We start from the raw sequence: 18,615 nt of genomic DNA, 5'->3' as shown, positions 1-18,615 counted from the left end.
CCAGGGGCCCCCACAGGCTCAGACAGGGTCCCAGAACTTTGGGAAGCCTGGGAAATTCACTGGAGCCATGGGCAAGTCCCAGTCTCTCCAAAAAGGATCCACAGAGCCACAGGCAGGGTTCAGATGCCCCCAAGAGTCCCAGAGCCACAGGCGTGGCTAGTGATCCATAAGGACCCCAGAGACCTCCCCGTCCCCTGGTACTGTAAGGGCACAACCCAGACACCACCCCCACCAGGAGCAGTGGGGCTATAGCCCTTTCCCCCGAGCTCTGGAGTCACAGGCACGGCCCCTTCAGCATGAGTGGCTCCAGACCACCCTCTAGGTCCCCACAGACAGGGTCCAGATCTCCCAGGGGTTCCAGAGCAAGGGCAGGGCCCACCTCCCTCTGGAACATAGATTCCCTAGAAACCCGTAGGAACCTGAAGACATGGTCCCAGACACCCCAGAAGCCTGAGACGGGAGGTCCCAGACAGCCCAGAACCCTGCAGATAGGGGAAGCACCCCAGAACCCCGTGGATAGGGGTGGGCCCAGGCACTCCACAACCCTGCAGACAGGGGAGCTCCCAGACACCCCAAAACCCCGCAGACAGGGGACGGCCCTGATACCCGAAAACCCTGCGGACAAGGGAGCGCCCAGACACCTCAGAACCCCGCAGACAGGGGAGGGCCCAGATACCCCAGAACCTCACAGAGCCTCCCATCCTCTCCCCACTTAGGCCCTCATCAGGCTCAGGAACTCACTGCCCATTACAGAGGCTCAGACAGACATTGGGAGGGCATCAGGGCCCAGACATGCACTGTTTTAAAAGAATGTGAATTGGTTGCCAACGTTTAAAAGTCAAGGGGACCCAAGCACTGAACACCCAGGTTGCAGCTTCTCTTAAATCCCGCAACACTGGGGCCTAGGTGCTCGCCAGGCAGCAAGTCTGGAGCTGAGAGGCGCTAACCCTCAGGGACGGCTTGGCAGAGCCCAGTGAGGAGAGATGACCGGGCCACCATTAGGACCCCTGTCTGCCAGCAGCCAAGCCCGAGTGTGGGTGGGCCCGGGGCCTCTGGGCAGAGCCATCTTGGGGCTCAGGGATGCCGGGGGCAGGTGGCCGGGGCAGATGCACCTCTGGCTGCCCTGCCCAGCCCCTGGCGGTGCCCACAGAGCACGTGGTGGCCCTGATGCCCGAGGTGGGCAGCCCACAGCATGCGCGGGTGCTGCAGTACCGGGAGCTGCTGGACGCGCTGCCCATGGACGCCTACACACACGGCTGCATCCTGCACCCCGAGCTCACCACCGACTCCATGATTCCCAAGTACGCCACGGCGGAGATCCGCAGTGAGTGCAGGGGCGGCGAGATGGCCCCTCCGCTTCCCCCATTCCCTGCCACTCCTTTCTTCCAAAGGAAGTCCTCCCCCTCCCAGGCCTTTCTCTGTCCTTGCCTTCCTCCTCCTTTTCTCCCTCTTGCGTTCTCCGTTTGTCCCTGCCTCTCTCTGAGTGCTCAGGGTTGGTTTCTGACTCTGCTGATCTCTCTCTCTCACTCTTGCTCTTTCTCTCTGTGCCTCTTGCTTGCCATCCCCTTCACCTCCGACTTCCCAGCCTTCCATCGCATTCACCCAGTTTCTAACAGAATATGTCTCTCTTCCTATCTGCCAGTCTCACACCCATCCCCCTCCCCTGCCCCCTACTCTTGTCCTGCCCTCCCATACAGAGACTATGCGGCTGTTTGACCCCACAAGGTTTGTCCTCCCCGTACGAGTTTCAGCCTTAGATAGTCAGGGCTGTGCTCGGTGGCCAAGGGCACTGAGTGACCTCAGGGTTAGGATTACCAAGGAAGGCTGCCCAGATGTGACAAGGCCCCCAGTGGGGTCTCGGATTGAAGGTCACCCATGAGCATGTCCTGTACTAATGGCCAGCCTGGACATGCTCACAGCCTGTCCTTTTGTATCTGACACCCAGTGAATGGATGTTGGATTAAATCAGATAATCCCTCAGCAACTGTTTACAGACTACGATCTAGGCTTTGAACAAACACCATGGAGTCCTACAGCCAAAAGACACCTGAAGATTCTCAGTAGATAATAGGTGCTCAGTAAATGGTCATGTCATCCTCCTCAAAGGAACGTGGCTAATGTTCAAAGGCAGGGTTGAGGCGGTGTTAAGTTGTCCCTTGTCCCTGTCCCTTGAGAACCACTGTCATTGAACAAGACTCAGAATATTTTTTTTCTTCTTTTCTTTTTTTTTTTTTTTTTTTTGTGAGACAGGGTCTCCCACTCTCATCCAGGCTGGAGTACAGTGGCACAATCTTGACTCATTGCAACCTCCTCCTCCCAGTCTCAAGTGATTCTCCCACCTCAGCCTCCCAAGTAGCTGGGACCACAGGCACATGCTGCCACGCCTGGCTAATTGTTTTGTATTTTTGGTAGAGATGAGGTTTTGCCATATTGCCCATGCTGGTCTTGAACTCCTGACCTCAGGTGATCTGCCCGCCTTAACCTCCCAAAGTGCTGGAATTACAGGCATGAGCCACTGTATGTGACCAAGACTCAGGATTGACCTATACATCTGGCTCCCAGCAACAGCCCCCTCAACATTTATGAGGCCCTGGGCAGGGGACTGGGGACAAACAGAAATAGATACAGCTTCTGCCATCCCAGGGTCAAGTTCCATGGAAGAAAAGACAAGTCACCAGGCAATTACAGTGCAGGACTAAGTGAGTTTGAACAAGCTCTCAGGAGGGCAGCCTGGCGCTCTATGTCAAACATGAAAAAGCCCACATCTTGGAGATTACCCTGCAGTTACACTTGAACACATGCACCAAGAAGTATGAGCAAAGGTATTCACTGCAGCGTAGTTGGCAAGAGTAAGAATATTGCTGGAAATAACCCAGCTGTCACGAATTGGGAACTGGGTAAATAAGTTATGGGTACTTCCATACAATGGAATACTGTGCAGATGTTTTTAAAAATTAATAGGTGTATGGAATGCTCCCTAAGATACATTAGTGAGTGGAAAAAAGTGAAGGGCAAAAAAAGAAAAAAAAAACCATCTAGTGTGCTATCATTAGTACTCAGAAGGGGGTTAAATGGACACACAGGTGCTTGCACTGCAAGGAGTACTTCTGGAAGGATACACAGAAGCTGCCAATAGTTTGTGTCTTTGGGGAGTAGAACTAAGAGACTGCAGCTGCAGAGGACAGACATTTACTTTTAGAGTGCATTCTTCAATATTGTTTGAATTTCAACAATATACATGTATAACCTGCTCAAAAATAAATTCATTTAGAAATAATTAATCTGGTGCCCATCAGTGTTATGAGCAGGAGATCAGGGAGGTTGTGGACATACACGATGTCCACCCCAGCCTCTGAGCCACAGAAGCCTTCCAAAATGCAGCAGCGACCGAGGATGTGTAGCAGGTAGAAGGGGAGGAAGAGGGAGAATTCTTTCACATTCTGGAGTAGGACAGGGTGTGTTGTGTTTGGGGAATGGAGGAAGTTCAGTGTGGTGCAAGTGTAACCCAAGGTGGGGTGGAAATGGTCGTGGTGCATGTCTGGGGACAAGGGTCTGGCAGAATTTGAATTTTGTCCAAAGAGCAGTGGAGACACGGTGATGGGAAGTGATGTGGTCAGATCTGCATTTTATGAAGATCTCTCCTCTGAGGGAAGAATGAACGGGGCAGGCCCTGGCTGTTGGTAGGCAGGGGCCTGGCCGAGGGCTGCAGGCAGTCCCCAAGGGCTTCTGGGAGTTGGGGGCACTCCCTCAATCTTGCCCTGAGCCAGAGCAGACCCAGCCCACTCCCTCCCTCCCCCTCATTCTCTGAGGAGGCAGAGAGGATCTCAGGACTCCAGTCCAGCTGGGCGATGAGGGGTGGGAGGTCCCAGAGTGCAGAAGGAGTAGAAGCCAGCCTGCAGCGACCCCTTAATCAGTCTCAGATCTTCTCTTGGGCTGGCCTGCCCTCCTGGAGTCTAAAGCCAGCCACATGGGCAGCACTGGGTGACAGGCAAGAAAGAAGATGCTGTCCTTGACCTTCACATTCATAAAACATCAATGAGACTTAATATAGCCCTGAAGCTGAATGATCTGGGAGTGTGTTTACTGGCATTTGTGTCAGGACAGGAGATGGGGCAGTGGGTGGTGAAATCTCAGAGGACAGAAGCTAAACAACCTAAGTCACTAATTCATTTCATTCATTCATTCAACACTCACTGAGCTCCTGCTCTGTGCTGGGCCTGTGCTGGGTTTTAAGGGAACAAAGATGAATCTGACATACTGACGTAGCCACTTCTCTCCAGAAGCTCAAGTGTTAGAGGGAGATATACACATTCAGCGATAACTACGTTAGCACTAAAATCTCCATGTCCAGCAAGCAGGTGGACTGCACAACTCTGGGAGGGCTCCATAACATACAGCAAGGTTAATGGAGTTGTGACTGGCAGCTCTGATTAGTGTGTTTGCGTTCCCTGGCCTAACTCTGTAGGGTGTAAATTGGGGAAGAAAGACATCGAGTGGGCCAATGTCCTAGAGAATCAGGAAGGGCTTCATGGAGGAGGAAATCTTTAGCTGAATCTAGAAGGAGGCTTTCAGGAAAGGAGGATAAGGCTAGTTTAGGAAGAAGTAGTAGTATGAGCAGAAGCCTGGAGGTGTGGAGTGATCTGGCACATTCAGGGAACAGCAAGCATGTAGAGTGGCTGAAATGTACATCTTGGGACAGGAACAGCTGAGGAAACTCAGTGAAAGATGGAGTTGGTGAGAGGGAGGGAAGTGGATCCTGAAGGCTCTTTGAAGGCAAGTTGAGGAACCAGGATGTTATCTGAGGGCAGTGAGGAGCCAGGGATGGATTTTCAACAGAGAGTGGCATGGTCAAGTGTGTGAAGAAGATATCTCTGGCAGGGGTGGGGAGAAGGGCTCGTAAGGGAGAGAGGAGAGGTGGCAGAGGGTGGGTAAAATCATCCAGGTGAGACATTAATGGGGTCTGAACTAAGAGTCAGTTAAATGGAGGAGGTTAAATGTGAGAAAATATGAGAAAGATGGAGGAGGAAGAATCAACAGGACCTGGGAATGACTTGATGTGGAGTGAGGTAGTGGGAGGAGCTGAGGGCAAATCCAGGAATCTGGCTGGGCTTTGTGTCGGGGAGGGGATGCTGCAATTTGGGAAGAATGCAGGGGGAGAAGCAGTGAGGCAGGGAAGATGACCAGGTCTATGGTCGGGTCTATCAGTTTCTGGCATCTACTACTCGTCCTCAAGGGTAGAGTCTCCTCCTCCATGAGATTTCTCATCCCCTTGTGCCCTAGGCAGGCAGCCCCTAGGTCCCTCTGCCTTGCGTTCATTCTTCCCTACAGATTAATCATGCTGTACCATAGAGTTTACTTTTATTTTTTTAAATGTGTATTTTATAATATTGCTGAAGTGTATTATTTATTTATCTTGCCTTTTTTTAGAGAAGGGGTCTCACTCTGTCACCCAGGCTGGAGTGCAGTGGTGCAATCATAGCTCACTGCAGCCTCGACCTCCCAGGCTCAAGCGATCCTCCTGCCTCAACCTCCTGAGTAGCTGGGACTATGGTGTGCGCCACTACACCTGGCTAACTTTTTTTTTTTAAAGATGGGTTCTTGCTATGTTGCCCAAGCTGGTCTTGAACCCTGGACTCAAGTGATCCTCTCACCGCAGCCTCCCAAAGTGTTAGGATTACAGGAGTGAGCCATTGGCTGAGATTTATGTGCCTGTCTCTCCCACCAGCCTGAGCTCAGGGCAGGATGGCATCCGTCACTATAGCGCAGCCTGCAGTGCTCCCTAAGTGTTGGCTGTTGACAGTATTACTCCTCTGACCAGTGTTTGGATGGGGCCTACTTCAAGTTGTGTAAGGGAAGTGATGGGGGAGCAACCCAGGTGTCAGAGGGATGGGACCTTTCCTATTCTCTCCCCAGGACATTTAGCCAATGCCACCACAGACCTCATGAAACTGGACCATGAAGAGGAGCCCCAGCTCTCCGAGCCCTACCTTTCTAAACAGAAGAAGCTCATGGTGAGTATCTCCAGGCCTGCTGAGTCCCCTTCCCTACCAGCTGCTCCATGGAAATGAACAAGAGGAGAAGCTAAGTAGAAGATAAGCAGTTCTAAGTAGAAGATCAGCTGATGATATGAAATGGAAAAGCCCCTGGCTTGCTTTTCCAATCCTGTCCCCTGCCATTTACTAGCTGTTAGACCTTGGGTAAGCCACTGCTGCCCTGGGGCCTCAGTTTCCTCATGTGTTAGGTTGTGTCTTTAAAAGCAGAGCATTGGCCAGGCATGGTGGCTCACTCCTGTAATCCCAGCCCTTTGGGAGGCCGAGGTGAGTGGATCACTTGAGGTCAGGAGTCTGAGACCAGCCTGGCCAACATGGTGAAACCCCGTCTCTACTAAAAACACAAAAATTAGCCAGGCATCATGGCAGGCACCTGTAGTCCCAGCTACTCAGGAGGCTGAGGCAGGAGAATTGCCTGAATCTGGGAGGCAGAAGTTGCAGTGAGCTGAGATCGGGCCATTACACTCTAGCCTGGGCAACAGAGTAAGACTCTGTCTCAAATAATAATAATTACAATAAATATATAAATAAATAAAAATAAATGCAGAGCACTGAACAGGGGTTCTTGAGAAAAGGAGGTATTGAAGGATTGCTCTGAGGGGGACCTCAGAGGGATGGGAGGGATAAGGAAGAGGAAGCAGCTAAGCCTCATTTGATTCCACAGGAATCTCTGGAGCACAAATGGCACCACAAAGGTGATCAACCTTGAAGTAAGGGGCCAGTCTTTTATCCCCTCATATCAGTGGGACATTGGCTACAGATTATTGGAGGGAGGGTGAGGGCAGGTAACCTCCCAAGTATTTGTGGGCAATGCAGCTCCTTATTGGCTGAGAGAAGGGGCAACTGTGAGCCACTAGCAACCAGCCCTCCCAGCATCGGGGTATAAGAATGTACCAGGGATCTAGGCAGGACAGTCAAGCTCACAGGACTGTTGTAGGCACCAGATGAGGGTGCTTCAAAACAGGGGGGCATCCTATACACTTGGGGGGTATTTGGAGGCTGGGTTTGCAGAAGTTTAGCAAAGCTCCTTCCATCCCTGAACATCCTGGCTCTATTGAGGCCAACTCAGCTTCTCTTGGCCCTGTCCTGCCCCCAGGCCAAGATCTTGGAGCACGACGATGTGAGCTACCTGAAGAAGATCCTTGGGGAGCTGGCCATGGTGCTGGACCAGATCGAGGCCGAGCTGGAGAAGAGGAAGCTGGAGAACGAGGGTGGGTGCCAGCCCTGGGGGAGGTGGGGGCTGCAGCCCACCTAGCCTACTCTGCCCCTGCCCAGTCTCAGCCTCTTTTTTCCCTAAAGGTCTCAGAGGACCTCCCCAGGTGGTTAGGAGGATGGGCTATGGAGTCAGACTAAGGTTCAAGTCATAACTTGGCCACTTCCTAGCTGAGTAACTGTGCTCAGGTTCTCCCCTCTCTGAACTTCAGTTTCCCATCTATAAAATGGGGATAATAGTAGGACCTGCCTCAAAGAGCTGTTGAGACATTGTGTGAAATAATACATGTAGAGTGCTTAGATTAGGGCTTAGCACATAGTAGGTGTTTAATAAAGGTAGGTGAAGATGATGATGAGAGTAGTGATGGCCACTACCCGCCACACCATCCCACTTTCCCTGCCCAAGAATGCATTATGGCTCCTTCGTGCTCCAGCCAGACATCCAAGCTCACCCAGACTCTCCTTGTCCTTGACTCTTCCTGCTCCCAGCTGCGCCTCTAGACTTGGACATGCCAGCTTCATTCTACCTCCACACTTTTGCCCCCACAGCCCCTCCCTCCTGGAGCACCCTTCTTATACCACTCCACTCCATTTTGCCTGTTACACACCATCTTTGCCACAGCCCTTCTTCAAACCTCATTCTGAGCCTTCCCATCTTGCTCCGTTTAAGACCTGTGAGTCTTGTCTCCTGAACAATGCAAATTTATGGAGCATTTGCAACAGCCTCCTGCATATGCATGACTATGTGTACATACATATCTCTATGTATGTTAGAGTAAGAACAACTTGAATTAGAGTTCCAGCTTTGCTGCCTGAACTATGTAACCTTGGACAAGTTGCTTTCCCTATTGGAGCCTCAGTTTCCTCATCTATAAGATGGGATGGTAATAATACAACTTAACCCTCTCTTGCTGGACTCTTGTGAAAATTCAATGTACTCAACACACTGCCTGTGCCATTACTAGTTTAATACATAAGGCAGCTAAAGGCACGCCCATTCTCCAGATGAGGAAACTGAGGCTCAGAGAGATGAAGCGAGTTGTTCAAGGTTAGGCAGCTCATAGACATCATGGTTAGGGCCAGAACTTGTTCTCTCTTGATGGGTCCAGTGTTGTTTCCAGCATCTCACAACTGATGCCACAAGCACAAGACACACACAGAGACCTCATGTCTCGAACAGAGACATCATCATGCATACTGAAGCCAGCTGCCTTAAATCTTTTCTGGTAACAAAGCCTGGTATGACTAAGTGAGTAAAAAATAATAACACATCTCAAAGGGGAACTTTTGGCTGGGCTCAATGGCTCATGTCTGTAATCCCAACACTTTGGGAGGCCGAGGCAGGTGGATCACTTGAGGTCAGGAGTTCGAAACCAGCCTGACCATCATGGCGAAACCCCGTCGCTACTAAAAATACAAAAATCAGCTGAGTGGGGTGGTGGGTTCCTGTAATCCCAGCTACCTGAGAGGCTGAGGCAGGAGAATCACTTGAACCTGGGAGGCAGAGGCTGCAGTGAGCCCAGATTGTGCTACTGCCCTCCAGCCTGGGGGACAGAGAGAGACTCCGTCCCCCGCCCCCCATCACACACACACAAAAAAAGGAACTTTCCTGTTTCTATACTAATGGTAGCTAAGGGGAGCTGTTGCAGACTTAATGGCTCTCAGGGGCCAAAAGGCTTGGTAGTTCAGAGATGGGCCTTTGGGGGACAGAGTCCCAGCTCTGCCATGCTCTTGGTGGGAGACCTTGGACATCAGGTATATGTTATTCACTTATGCATTAGTTTCTTAGGACTTCTATAACAAAATACTACAGACTGAGGGGCTTAAAGAGCAGAAACCTATTGTCGCACAGAGCTGGAGGCTAGACATCTCAGATCAAGGTTCCTTGGGGTGGGTTTCTCCTGAGGCCTCTCTCCTTGGCTTGCAAGTGGCCGCCTTCTTGCCGTGTTCTTACATGGCCCTTCCCCTGTGCTGCACAAGCCTGGTGTCTTTGAGTCCAAATTTCCTCCTATAAATACTTTAGTCCGATTGAATGAGGACCCACCTTAAGGTCTCTATTTTAAGGTAATCATCCCTTTAAAAGCTCTGTTTCCAAATACAGTCACATTCTGAGAGTTCAGGGGTGTCCAATCTTTTGGCTTCCTTGGGTCACACTGGAGGAAGAATAATTGTCTTCGGCCGCAAATAAAATATGCTAACACTGACGATAGCTGATAAGCTTTAAAAACACCGCAAAAAAATATCAGAATGTTTTAAGAAAGTTTATGAATGAGTTTTGGGCCACATTCAATGCCATCCTGGGCTGCATGTGGCCCGCGGGCTGCAAGTTGGACAACCTTATTCTAGGGCTTAGGGCTTCAACATGTGAATTTTGGGAGGGTCACAATCCAGCCCAGAAAAATCTATGTATTTAATAGACCTTACTGTGTGTCAGGTACTGTTCTAAGTGTTTCACAGATTTCAACTCACTCAATCCCCGTAACAATCCCAGGAGGTGGGTAATACCAGCGATCCTGTTTAACAGATGAGGATCCTGTTTAACAGATGAGGAAGCACTAGCTCTGGGCTCTTTCCTGTTCTATAAAAGGGTGATAGGTTGGGCGCGGTGGCTCACGCCTGTAACCCCAACACTTTGGGAGGCTGAGGCAGGTGGATCACTTGAGGTCAGGAGTTCGAGACCAGACTAGCCAATATGGTGAAACCCTATCTCTACTAAAAATACAAAAAATTGCCTAGGCATGGTAGTGGGCACCTGCAAGCCCAGTTATGTGGGAGGCTGAGGCAGAAGAATCACTTGAACCCAGGAGGCGGAGGTTGCAGTGAGCCGAGATCACACCACTGTACTCCAGCCTAGGCACCAGAGTGAGACTCTGTCTCGAAAAGAAAAAAAAAAAAAGGTGGGGGGTGATAGCATGAGTGCCTACGTCCCAGGGCTGCTGCGAGGACCAATGAGCAAATGCATGTAAGGGGCTTAGCACAGTGCTGGGCACACAGTACAGAAGTGTCCATATATATTGTGATCCAGAGAGACACAGGGTCTGACCTGGATGGAGGCTAGGGTGGATGATTCTGGAGAATAGCCTCAGACATGCATTCCTTGTGAGATTCCTAGACTGGGATCCTGCGGCTGACCCCTGTCCTGAGGTCTTCTGAGAGGAGACAGCACTGCACTGTCCCATGGTGAGATAAGTGGGGTTGTTCAAGATGGAGAGGTGTCCTTGCATCCCTCTGGGGCTGGGGGAGGTAGCAGAAGCCCCAGGGAAGTGGTTATGGATTTTAAAGGTCTGACTGGTTGGGCCCACATTGGCCTCTGTTGCTCATCCAGGTTCCCTGAACCTGACTGGGTGAAACACTTGTATGCCTTTCATTTCTTCTCTTGTGGGCACAGCCCAGTTTTGGAAGGGATTTTAATGTCACAGTTGAGACCCCTTGCATGGAGCCAGATGGCTTTGATGCAGATTCCTGATCAACCACTACCTAGCTCTGTGACCTTGTGGAACTCACTTCACCTCTCTGAGCTCATCTATAAAATATTGATAATAATAGAATCAAAGTCATAGCAGGGTTGCTGGTGAAGGATTTGTTAAGATAGTAAATGTTGAGTACTTTGCACAGTGCCTGGTTCAAGGTAAAATGTTCTAAAAATAATTATTATTACCATTCTTTTTCATTCATTTAATCAAATATTTACTGAACACCTACTAGATGCTAGGTCCTGGGGATAAATTAATGAGTAAAACTCAGACCTCATTATTGCTTTCATGGAGTTTGCAGTCTTACAGAGGAAAAAGACATTAAGTCAAATAATCCCATAAGTAAACACAGAAGTGCACACAGCAATAAGTGTTAAGATTGAGAGTAAATGAACAGGATTAAGTGGATAAAGTTTCCCTGAGAAGGTGATATTCAAAGTGAGACCTGACGGATGAGAAGGAGCCTAGAGAAGAATCAGGGAAGATATGACCCAGACTAAGGGATGCCATGGAGTGGGAGAGAACTGAGAACTCTTCAGAAACGGGCTGCTGTGTGGGGAGTCCTGGAGAGAGTGGTGGGAATGAGGGGAGAGCTGCACTGGGTGAGGTGAGATCACGGGCCTCAGAGCCTACATTTACAAGTTTGGATTTTATACTAAGTACAATGGGAAGTCTCTGGAGGGCTTTGAGGAGGGGATTATATCAGTTAGTTTCTGCTGTATAACAAACCATTCCAAATCTGAGTGACATAAAAGAAGGGCCTTTTATTTGTTCATGATATGTGGCTTGGCAGTGTGGGCTCGGCGTAGCTGGGATGGCTTGCCTCTCACACATGGGGAATGGCTGACCTCATTCCTGCATTTCGGGCCAGCAAATTTAAGACAGTAAATGTTGATTACTTTGCAAAGTGCCCAGCTCAAGGTGAAATGTTCTAAAAATTATTATTATCACCATTCTTTTTCATTCATTTATTCAAATATTTATTGAACATCTCCTAGATGCTAGGTCCTGGGGATAAATTAATGAGCAAAATCCAGACATCATTCTTGCTCTCATGGAGCTTGCAGTCTTTGGGGAAAAAACCATGAGTCTTAGATAGCAGGAGGAGCAAAGCCATCAAGATGCACACATTGCAAAGTGGCATGCGTACAGGAATGGGAGGGACTCATGGCCCTGTTTGCAGTCTCCATGGGGCTGAGTAGTTCTAGTTTTATGTTTGAGAGGATTCCAATGGCTGTGTGAAAATGGACTTCAAGGGAGACAGAGGGGAGGCCGGTGCAGCAGCTCAGGTGAGAGATGATGTTGGCGTGGACCGAGATGGTTGCAGTGGAGATGGTGAGGTATGAATGGACTTGAGAGGTAGTTTGAAGATAAAATGAGCAGGAATTTACATGGGGGTTGGCAGTGAGGTAAAGGGAATCAAAGGTAACTCCTGGGCCAGGCATGGTGGCTCATGCCTGTAATCCCAGCACTCTGGGAGGCCAAGACAGGTGGATCACGAGGGCAAGAGATCAAGAACATCCTGGCTAACACGGTGAAACCCCGTCTCTACTAAAAATACAAAGAATTAGCCGGGCATGGTGGCGTGTGCTTGTAGTCCCAGCTACTTGGGAGGTTGAGGCAGGAGAATTGCTTGAACCCGGGAGGTGGAAGTTGCAGTGAGCTGAGATCGTGCCACTGCACTCCAGCCTGGGCGTTTGGGAGACAGTGAGTTTGTGACACCCAAGAGAGGATGTCACAGAAACCACTAGATATTCCAGCCTGACTCTCAAAGGAGAGGTCAGAATTTGGAGATTCAGGAGTCCTCAGCCAATATATGGTATTGGACATTTTCATCAAGGAAGAGAGCAGAGTGAGACAAAAAGAGGAATCGGGACTTGCTGTATTAGTTATCTATTGTGGCATAAGAAATTGCTGTCAACCTCGGTGTCTTGAATTTTAAAATCATTTATTATGTCACACATTTTCTGTGGATATGGAGTTCTGGAGCAGCTGAGCTGGGCAGCTCCGAGTCATGGTTGCATAATGCAGGTTGCCTTCAAGCTGTCAGCTGGGGCTGCAGTGATTTGAAGGCTTGACTGGGGCCGGAGGATCCACTTCCAAGTTGCCTTATTCATGTGGTTCTTAGCTAAAGGCCTCTGTTCCCTGCTGGCTGTTGGCAGGAGACTTTAGTTCCTTACTCAACATCCTATTGAGATGGGCCTCTCAATAGGCTGCTTGCGTTTCTTTACAGCATGGTTGCTGGCTTTCCCTGAGCAAGTTATCCCAGAGAAAGAGAAGGCACAGAAGCCACATGTCTTTTTTTTTGAGACAGAGTCTTGCTCTGTCACCCAGGCTGGAGTGCAGTGGCACGATCTCAGCTCACTGCAACCTCCACCTCTCAGGTTCACGCCATTCTCCTGCCTCAGCCTCCCACGTAGCTGGGACTACAGGTACCCACCACCACGCCCGGCTAATTTTTTGTATTTTTAGTAGAGACGGGGTTTCACTGTGTCAGCCAGGATGGTTTCGATCTCCTGACCTCGTGATCCGCCCGCCTCGGCCTCCCAAAGTGCTGGGATTACAGGTGTGAGTCACCGCGCCTGGCCAATCACATGTCTTTTATGATCTACTGCTGGAAGTCACTCTGCCCCATCACTCATTAGAAATCACAAAATACAGCCCCTATTCAAGGGGAGGAGACTTGGGCTCTGCAGAAGGGAGGAGCATATCAAGTAATTTGTGGCTGTACTTTAAAACTACCATACCTGGGCCAGGCATGGTCATGTGCACTTGGGAGGCTGAGGCAAGAGGATTACTTGAGCCCAGGTTTCAGACCAGTCTGGGCAACATGGTGAGACTCTGTCTCTACAAGAAAGTACAAAAATAAGCTGGTGTGGTAGTACATGCCTGTAGTCCCAGCTACTCAGGAGGCCGAGGCAGGAGGATTGCTTGAGCTTGGGAGGTTGAGGCTACAGTGAGTCATCTTCTGGGAGACAGAGTGAGACCCTGTCTCAAATAATAATGATGATAATAATAAAAAACATAACTACCATATCTATGCAGAGGTTCTCCCACACTGAGCAGGGATCAGGGCAGAGGAATCAGCAAAGTGCACTGAGGCCAGTGAAGTAGGAAGACCCTCATGTTAGGAGGAACCATGGGAGGACTGGGTTTTAAGGAGACAGAATGGTGTCAGTGCTGCTGGGAGCTTGAGCAAGCCAGGATAGGAAAGCATGCCCTTGGCTTTCTACCACGGATGTCGGCGGTGACCTCGCCAAAAGCATTTCACTGCAACCTGGGGCAAAAGCCAGACTCTAATGGACTGAAGACCGCATGGGAGGCGAGGAATGAAGGTGGTGAGTGTAGATACCTCTTTTGAGAAGGGTAGAGGTGAACAAAGAAGGTGGTGGTGGCTGAAGAAGGACGTGGGGTGACAGGAGGAATTGTTTTTGGACAGGAGATGTACAAATATGTTCTCGTGCTGGTGGAAACTGCAGTGGAAAAGAGGAATCGGGGGTTCAGGACAGCGATGCAGACGCCACGAAGACAGGAGGGGTGTGGTTCAGGCAGGGGCCCCATAGAAAACAGAGGACATCTGCAAACGGGGGAAATGGAAGAAGGCTCAATAAAGGGACTGTTTACCCAGGCACAGGCGGGATGCAGGGACATCCCAAGGCAGAGAGGAATACCCCAGGCCTGAAGTCTTGAGATCACAGGGTCATGAGAGCAGATTCAGGAACCTGGACAGAGGTGGTTGCTGGCAGCCCATGGTGACTCGCAGAGAGGAGCTGAGGGAAATCAGTCCGACGTCACTGCTGCCCGCCCCTGTTTCCTACTTGCCTAACTTTTTGAAGCCAGAGGGCATGAGCCCCGGGGTTTGGAGCCAACAAGTGAGCTTCTTGGGGTGCAGAACAACATGGAGAAGGGGGAGGAGGACTTAGAAAGGCAACCTGAAGAGATGTGGAGATGCGGCGCAGAGCAGGTGCAGAGGGCCCATGGAGGGCTTGGCCGTGGGGTTAGGACACGCCCTGTATTGTGTCCGCATCAGCAGCATGGAGCAGTTATGCAGCATCCAGGTGGGGAGTGTGGGCTTTCATGTCTGAAAGCTGCTGTCTCCTGAACGAAGCATGAGGTGATGTCATCGGCCGAGAGGAAACTGGGGAAAGGGCGTGAGAAGTGTGAGAAGAGAGGATGAAAAGATGCAATTGTCTCCACAGGGAGCAGGAAGCACTCAAGAAATATAATAGGATTCTGGGCAGCACGGAGTGCCCTCCTGGGCTTTGCGGTCCGACATTAAAGTGTAACAAGTTGGCCTCATTGTGAGATCACCTCCAGCTGGCAGACCCAGAGAAGTGCAGAAAGGGCTCATCCAGGCCTGGGGTTGGCAAAGGGAACACACAACTGGAGAAGAGAGAACAGGGAAGGGGTCAGATACCAGATCGCTGCCCAGGCGCACACACAAACACGGACGCACATAGAAGGCCATCAGCATTTGCCTGCAAACATAAACACAGGCATGAACATAATAGTGAACATGTCCAAGGCAAACATCCAGACGCACCTGGGCTTATGCTGCACTCACGTGTGTGGTAATCCCATACCACGTGGACACAGATGCCCATGGGAGCGGATATCCACGTGCATATACACAATTGGCTGCATGGGTTTGTGCAAGCAGGCATGGGGCAAACATGCAGCCTATGCAGGATACAGACGCATGGAGAGATCTGCACACAGACCTGAGTAAAGAACGCACGTACTGAAGGGGGCCTGAGTGGTCATGGAGATACCTGCTGTGTCCATGCTCATTTGTATGTGGAAATAAGTAGCTTAATAGAGTGGTTACAACCACAGAATCTGGAACCAGATAGCCTGGGTTCAAATATAGGCTCTGCTTTGACACATATTAGCTGAGGTTTTGACCAAGTTACCTAACCTCTCTGTGCCTCAACTGCCTCATCTGTAAAGTGGGGATAATAACATCACCTACTTTATAGAATTGTTGGAAGGTCCAGGGAATTACACCACACTTTCCCGGTTCATCTCCTATCTCTCAGGCTGCTCCTTCTCACATCCCTTGCTGGTTTCTCCATGTTGCCCAGTATCTAAACCTAGTCCCTGGGCCCGTTCTCTGATCTGTCCACCCACACTCCCTTGCTGGTAGCATGCAGTCTGCAGCTGGGGACTTATGTCACTTGATTCTTTCACTGTCCCTCACTCCCATCACGATCGCACCTCCCTCTGTACCTAGTGGTGATTCCCTGGTTCATCATTAGGAGAAATTTCGTGCCTGCACATTCGACTCCCTGGCCCTCCATACTCGCTCTGCAAAACCTCAAACCTTGTTGAACCCAGCTCTCCACCTACTCAGCACCTTCACCTGTGAACCTATATGTGGCTGGAGAAACACACAGGATGCTGGTGGGACTTACTTTGTATTCATGATTGTAAGCCTTAGGTGACCTCAATGCTGCCCCAGGCCACCACGCTTCACTCTCTAGATGACTCCTTTATGCCTTCTCCTTCCTCCTGAGCCCTCCAGCCACCTCCTCCACATCCTCACTCAGAGCTGATCACTTTAGGTTAGCATAAAAATAATTGTGGTTTTGGCCATTAAAAGTAAGGCAATCTGTCACGGAGAAAATCAAAGCATTAGAAAGAGATCTTTACAGCTCTGATCCCCACAATGACCCACCCACTGTATCTATCAATTCTAAGATGCATCTTTGTTAGAGCACATCTTAGCATCTCTGACACTGGAATGTTTCTTCCAGTCAATAGTTTGATTCTCCTTTCTTACTTTTGGATAGGTACTTACATTTAATAATAACTTAGATTAGATGAAATATGGTAGCACATATGCTCTCTTGTTACCAGGGATGGACTATTCTTGTCCTTGTCCAAGAATGGAAGGGGTTGTCCTTGAAAACCAATCCCTTTCCTAGTGCACCAGATCCCATCCACTCTCATCCCTGTAAGAACACCACATCCGTCATTCTATCCACTCTTCCCCATAGAATATTTCCCTTCTCTGCGGCATCATCCACAAACACTTGCTATTTTATTCCTCCCAGCTTATGAAAATGCTCTTGACTTGTATCTCACTACTGGCCCATCCTCCCCATTCTAGCAAAACTCCGTGGCAGAATGATCTTTGTTCCCCATCTCCAATTCCTCTCCTCCCTTTCTCTTTGAACTCCCTCCAAACCGGCTTTTAAGTCAGCATTCTACTCTAGCTCCTCTTGCCAGGGTCGCCAGTCGGTAAACGCAGTCACCAGTTCTCAGTCCTCCTATTTGACCTCAACACAGCGTTTGAACACAGTTGAGGACTGTCTCCTCCTCAGAACCCTGTCCTAAGTTGGCTTGCCAGACACCACACTCTCCTGGTTCTTCTCCTACCTCAAAGGCCGCTCCTTCTTGTCATCTTTGCTGGTTTCTCTTGGTGTCAATATCTAAAGTTTGCGGGGGGACCCAGGGTTCAGTCTCTTGCCCTATTTCCAAGTCTGGCTATACTGATACTGTCCACTCTCCTGGCTTTAAATACCACCTCCACATTGATGGTGCTTCTCTGAGCCTAGAACCTGCATCACTAACTCCCAACTCATTATCTCCCCTCTGGGGGCCCATCAGTTGTCTTCTTTGTTTGTTTGTTTGTTTTTGAGACAGGGTCTCACTCTGTCACCCAGACTGGAGTGCGGTGGTGTGAAAAAGGCTCACTGCAACCTCGACCTTCCGGGATCAAGCCAACCTCCTGTTTCAGCCTCCCTAGTAGCTGGTACCACAGGCATGCATGCTACCGATTCGGCTATTTTTAATTTTTTTTGTAGAGAAGAGGGTCTCGCCATGTTGCTCAGGCTGGTCTCAAACTCCTGTGCTCAAGCAATCCTCCTGCCTTAGCCTCCTAAAGTAAGAGAGAGAGATGTGAGCCACTGCGCCCGGCCTCATCAGGTGCCTTGAAGGTTACCTATTCATGGATAACCTTCTGATGAGAGCCTTCATTACGCTTTAGCCCTTCACCGTGACGGTGACCCTCTTGAGGGGAGACATTGTATTGTGTCATGTCTTCACGCCCAGCACATACTGCCAGGTAACCACTTGCTGAATGAATGAATCCGTGACCCAGAAGATGCAGAGCGGAAGAAGGGGGCTCAGGTTTTGATGGTAGGGAGCACTGGATTCATGGAATTCCTGAACTGAAAGGAGCAACCTGTTCAAAGGTGCAGAGGCAAGCCTCCCAGGAAAGCAGCCCTCACAGGAAGGGAAGGGAGAGGCATTCGGGCATGGGGTACAGCAGGGACAAAGGCCCGGAGGCTGAAGACAGTGGACCAATGGGCAATTCATGAGAAGTCAAGATTAGAGATGTATATTAAAGCTAAACTCACTCTCGAAAGGGCTTAATAGCTAGGCACAGGAACTTGGACATTAAGGTGCAGTCAGTGGGGAGAATTAAAGATTTTTGAGCAAAGAGGCAATGTAAGAGACCAAAGGGGCTCCAGAATTTCAGGTCAAAACAACTAGGAGAAAATATTGCACAAACAAGTGTTTCCTAAAAATGAGGCTAATTGTTTCTTTCTTAATCCCAAATGCGAGAGTCAGGCTAAATTTAGATGACACAAAAACATGGTGATAAATAATGTAAAACCACGTCGTGAGAGTTATCCTCTTTTGATTACATCAAAGAAAGAGTATTAGTAAGATATTAGTGCTTAACCCCTTTATAACATGTGTTTAATATCTGCCCCTTTCTTAAAAACAAAATGAGGCCAGGTATGGTGGCTCACACCTGTAATCCCAGCACTTAGGGATGCTGAGGCAGGCGGATCATCTAAGGTCAGGAGTTCGAGACCAGCCTGGCCAATGTGGCAAAACCCTGTCTCTAGTAAAAAATACCAAAAAAA

At 49.7% G+C, this 18,615-nt stretch overlaps 1 protein-coding gene across 7 annotated transcripts in view; it reads left to right on the top strand.

Moving 5' to 3' along the window:
* GDAP1L1 (ganglioside induced differentiation associated protein 1-like 1) overlaps positions 1-18,615 on the top strand; it is a 36,643-nt gene that overhangs the window by 13,683 nt on the left and 4,345 nt on the right. For 6 of the 7 annotated variants that reach the window (XM_011997656.1, XM_011997652.1, XM_011997654.1 and 3 more), the window contains 2 exons: positions 5,914-6,011; positions 7,147-7,261. The exons of the other annotated variant lie outside the window; for it this stretch is intronic. In XM_011997656.1, the coding sequence (XP_011853046.1) occupies positions 5,914-6,011; positions 7,147-7,261 (213 nt within the window). The remainder of the gene's footprint in view (positions 1-5,913; positions 6,012-7,146; positions 7,262-18,615) is intronic. 7 annotated transcript variants of the gene reach the window in all.

Source organism: Mandrillus leucophaeus, unplaced genomic scaffold (genome assembly GCF_000951045.1).
Source record: "Mandrillus leucophaeus isolate KB7577 unplaced genomic scaffold, Mleu.le_1.0 Scaffold544, whole genome shotgun sequence".
NCBI lineage: Eukaryota > Metazoa > Chordata > Mammalia > Primates > Cercopithecidae > Mandrillus > Mandrillus leucophaeus.
The sequence above is the reverse complement of the archived record's forward strand: the minus strand, read 5'-3'. Positions and strand labels throughout refer to the sequence as shown.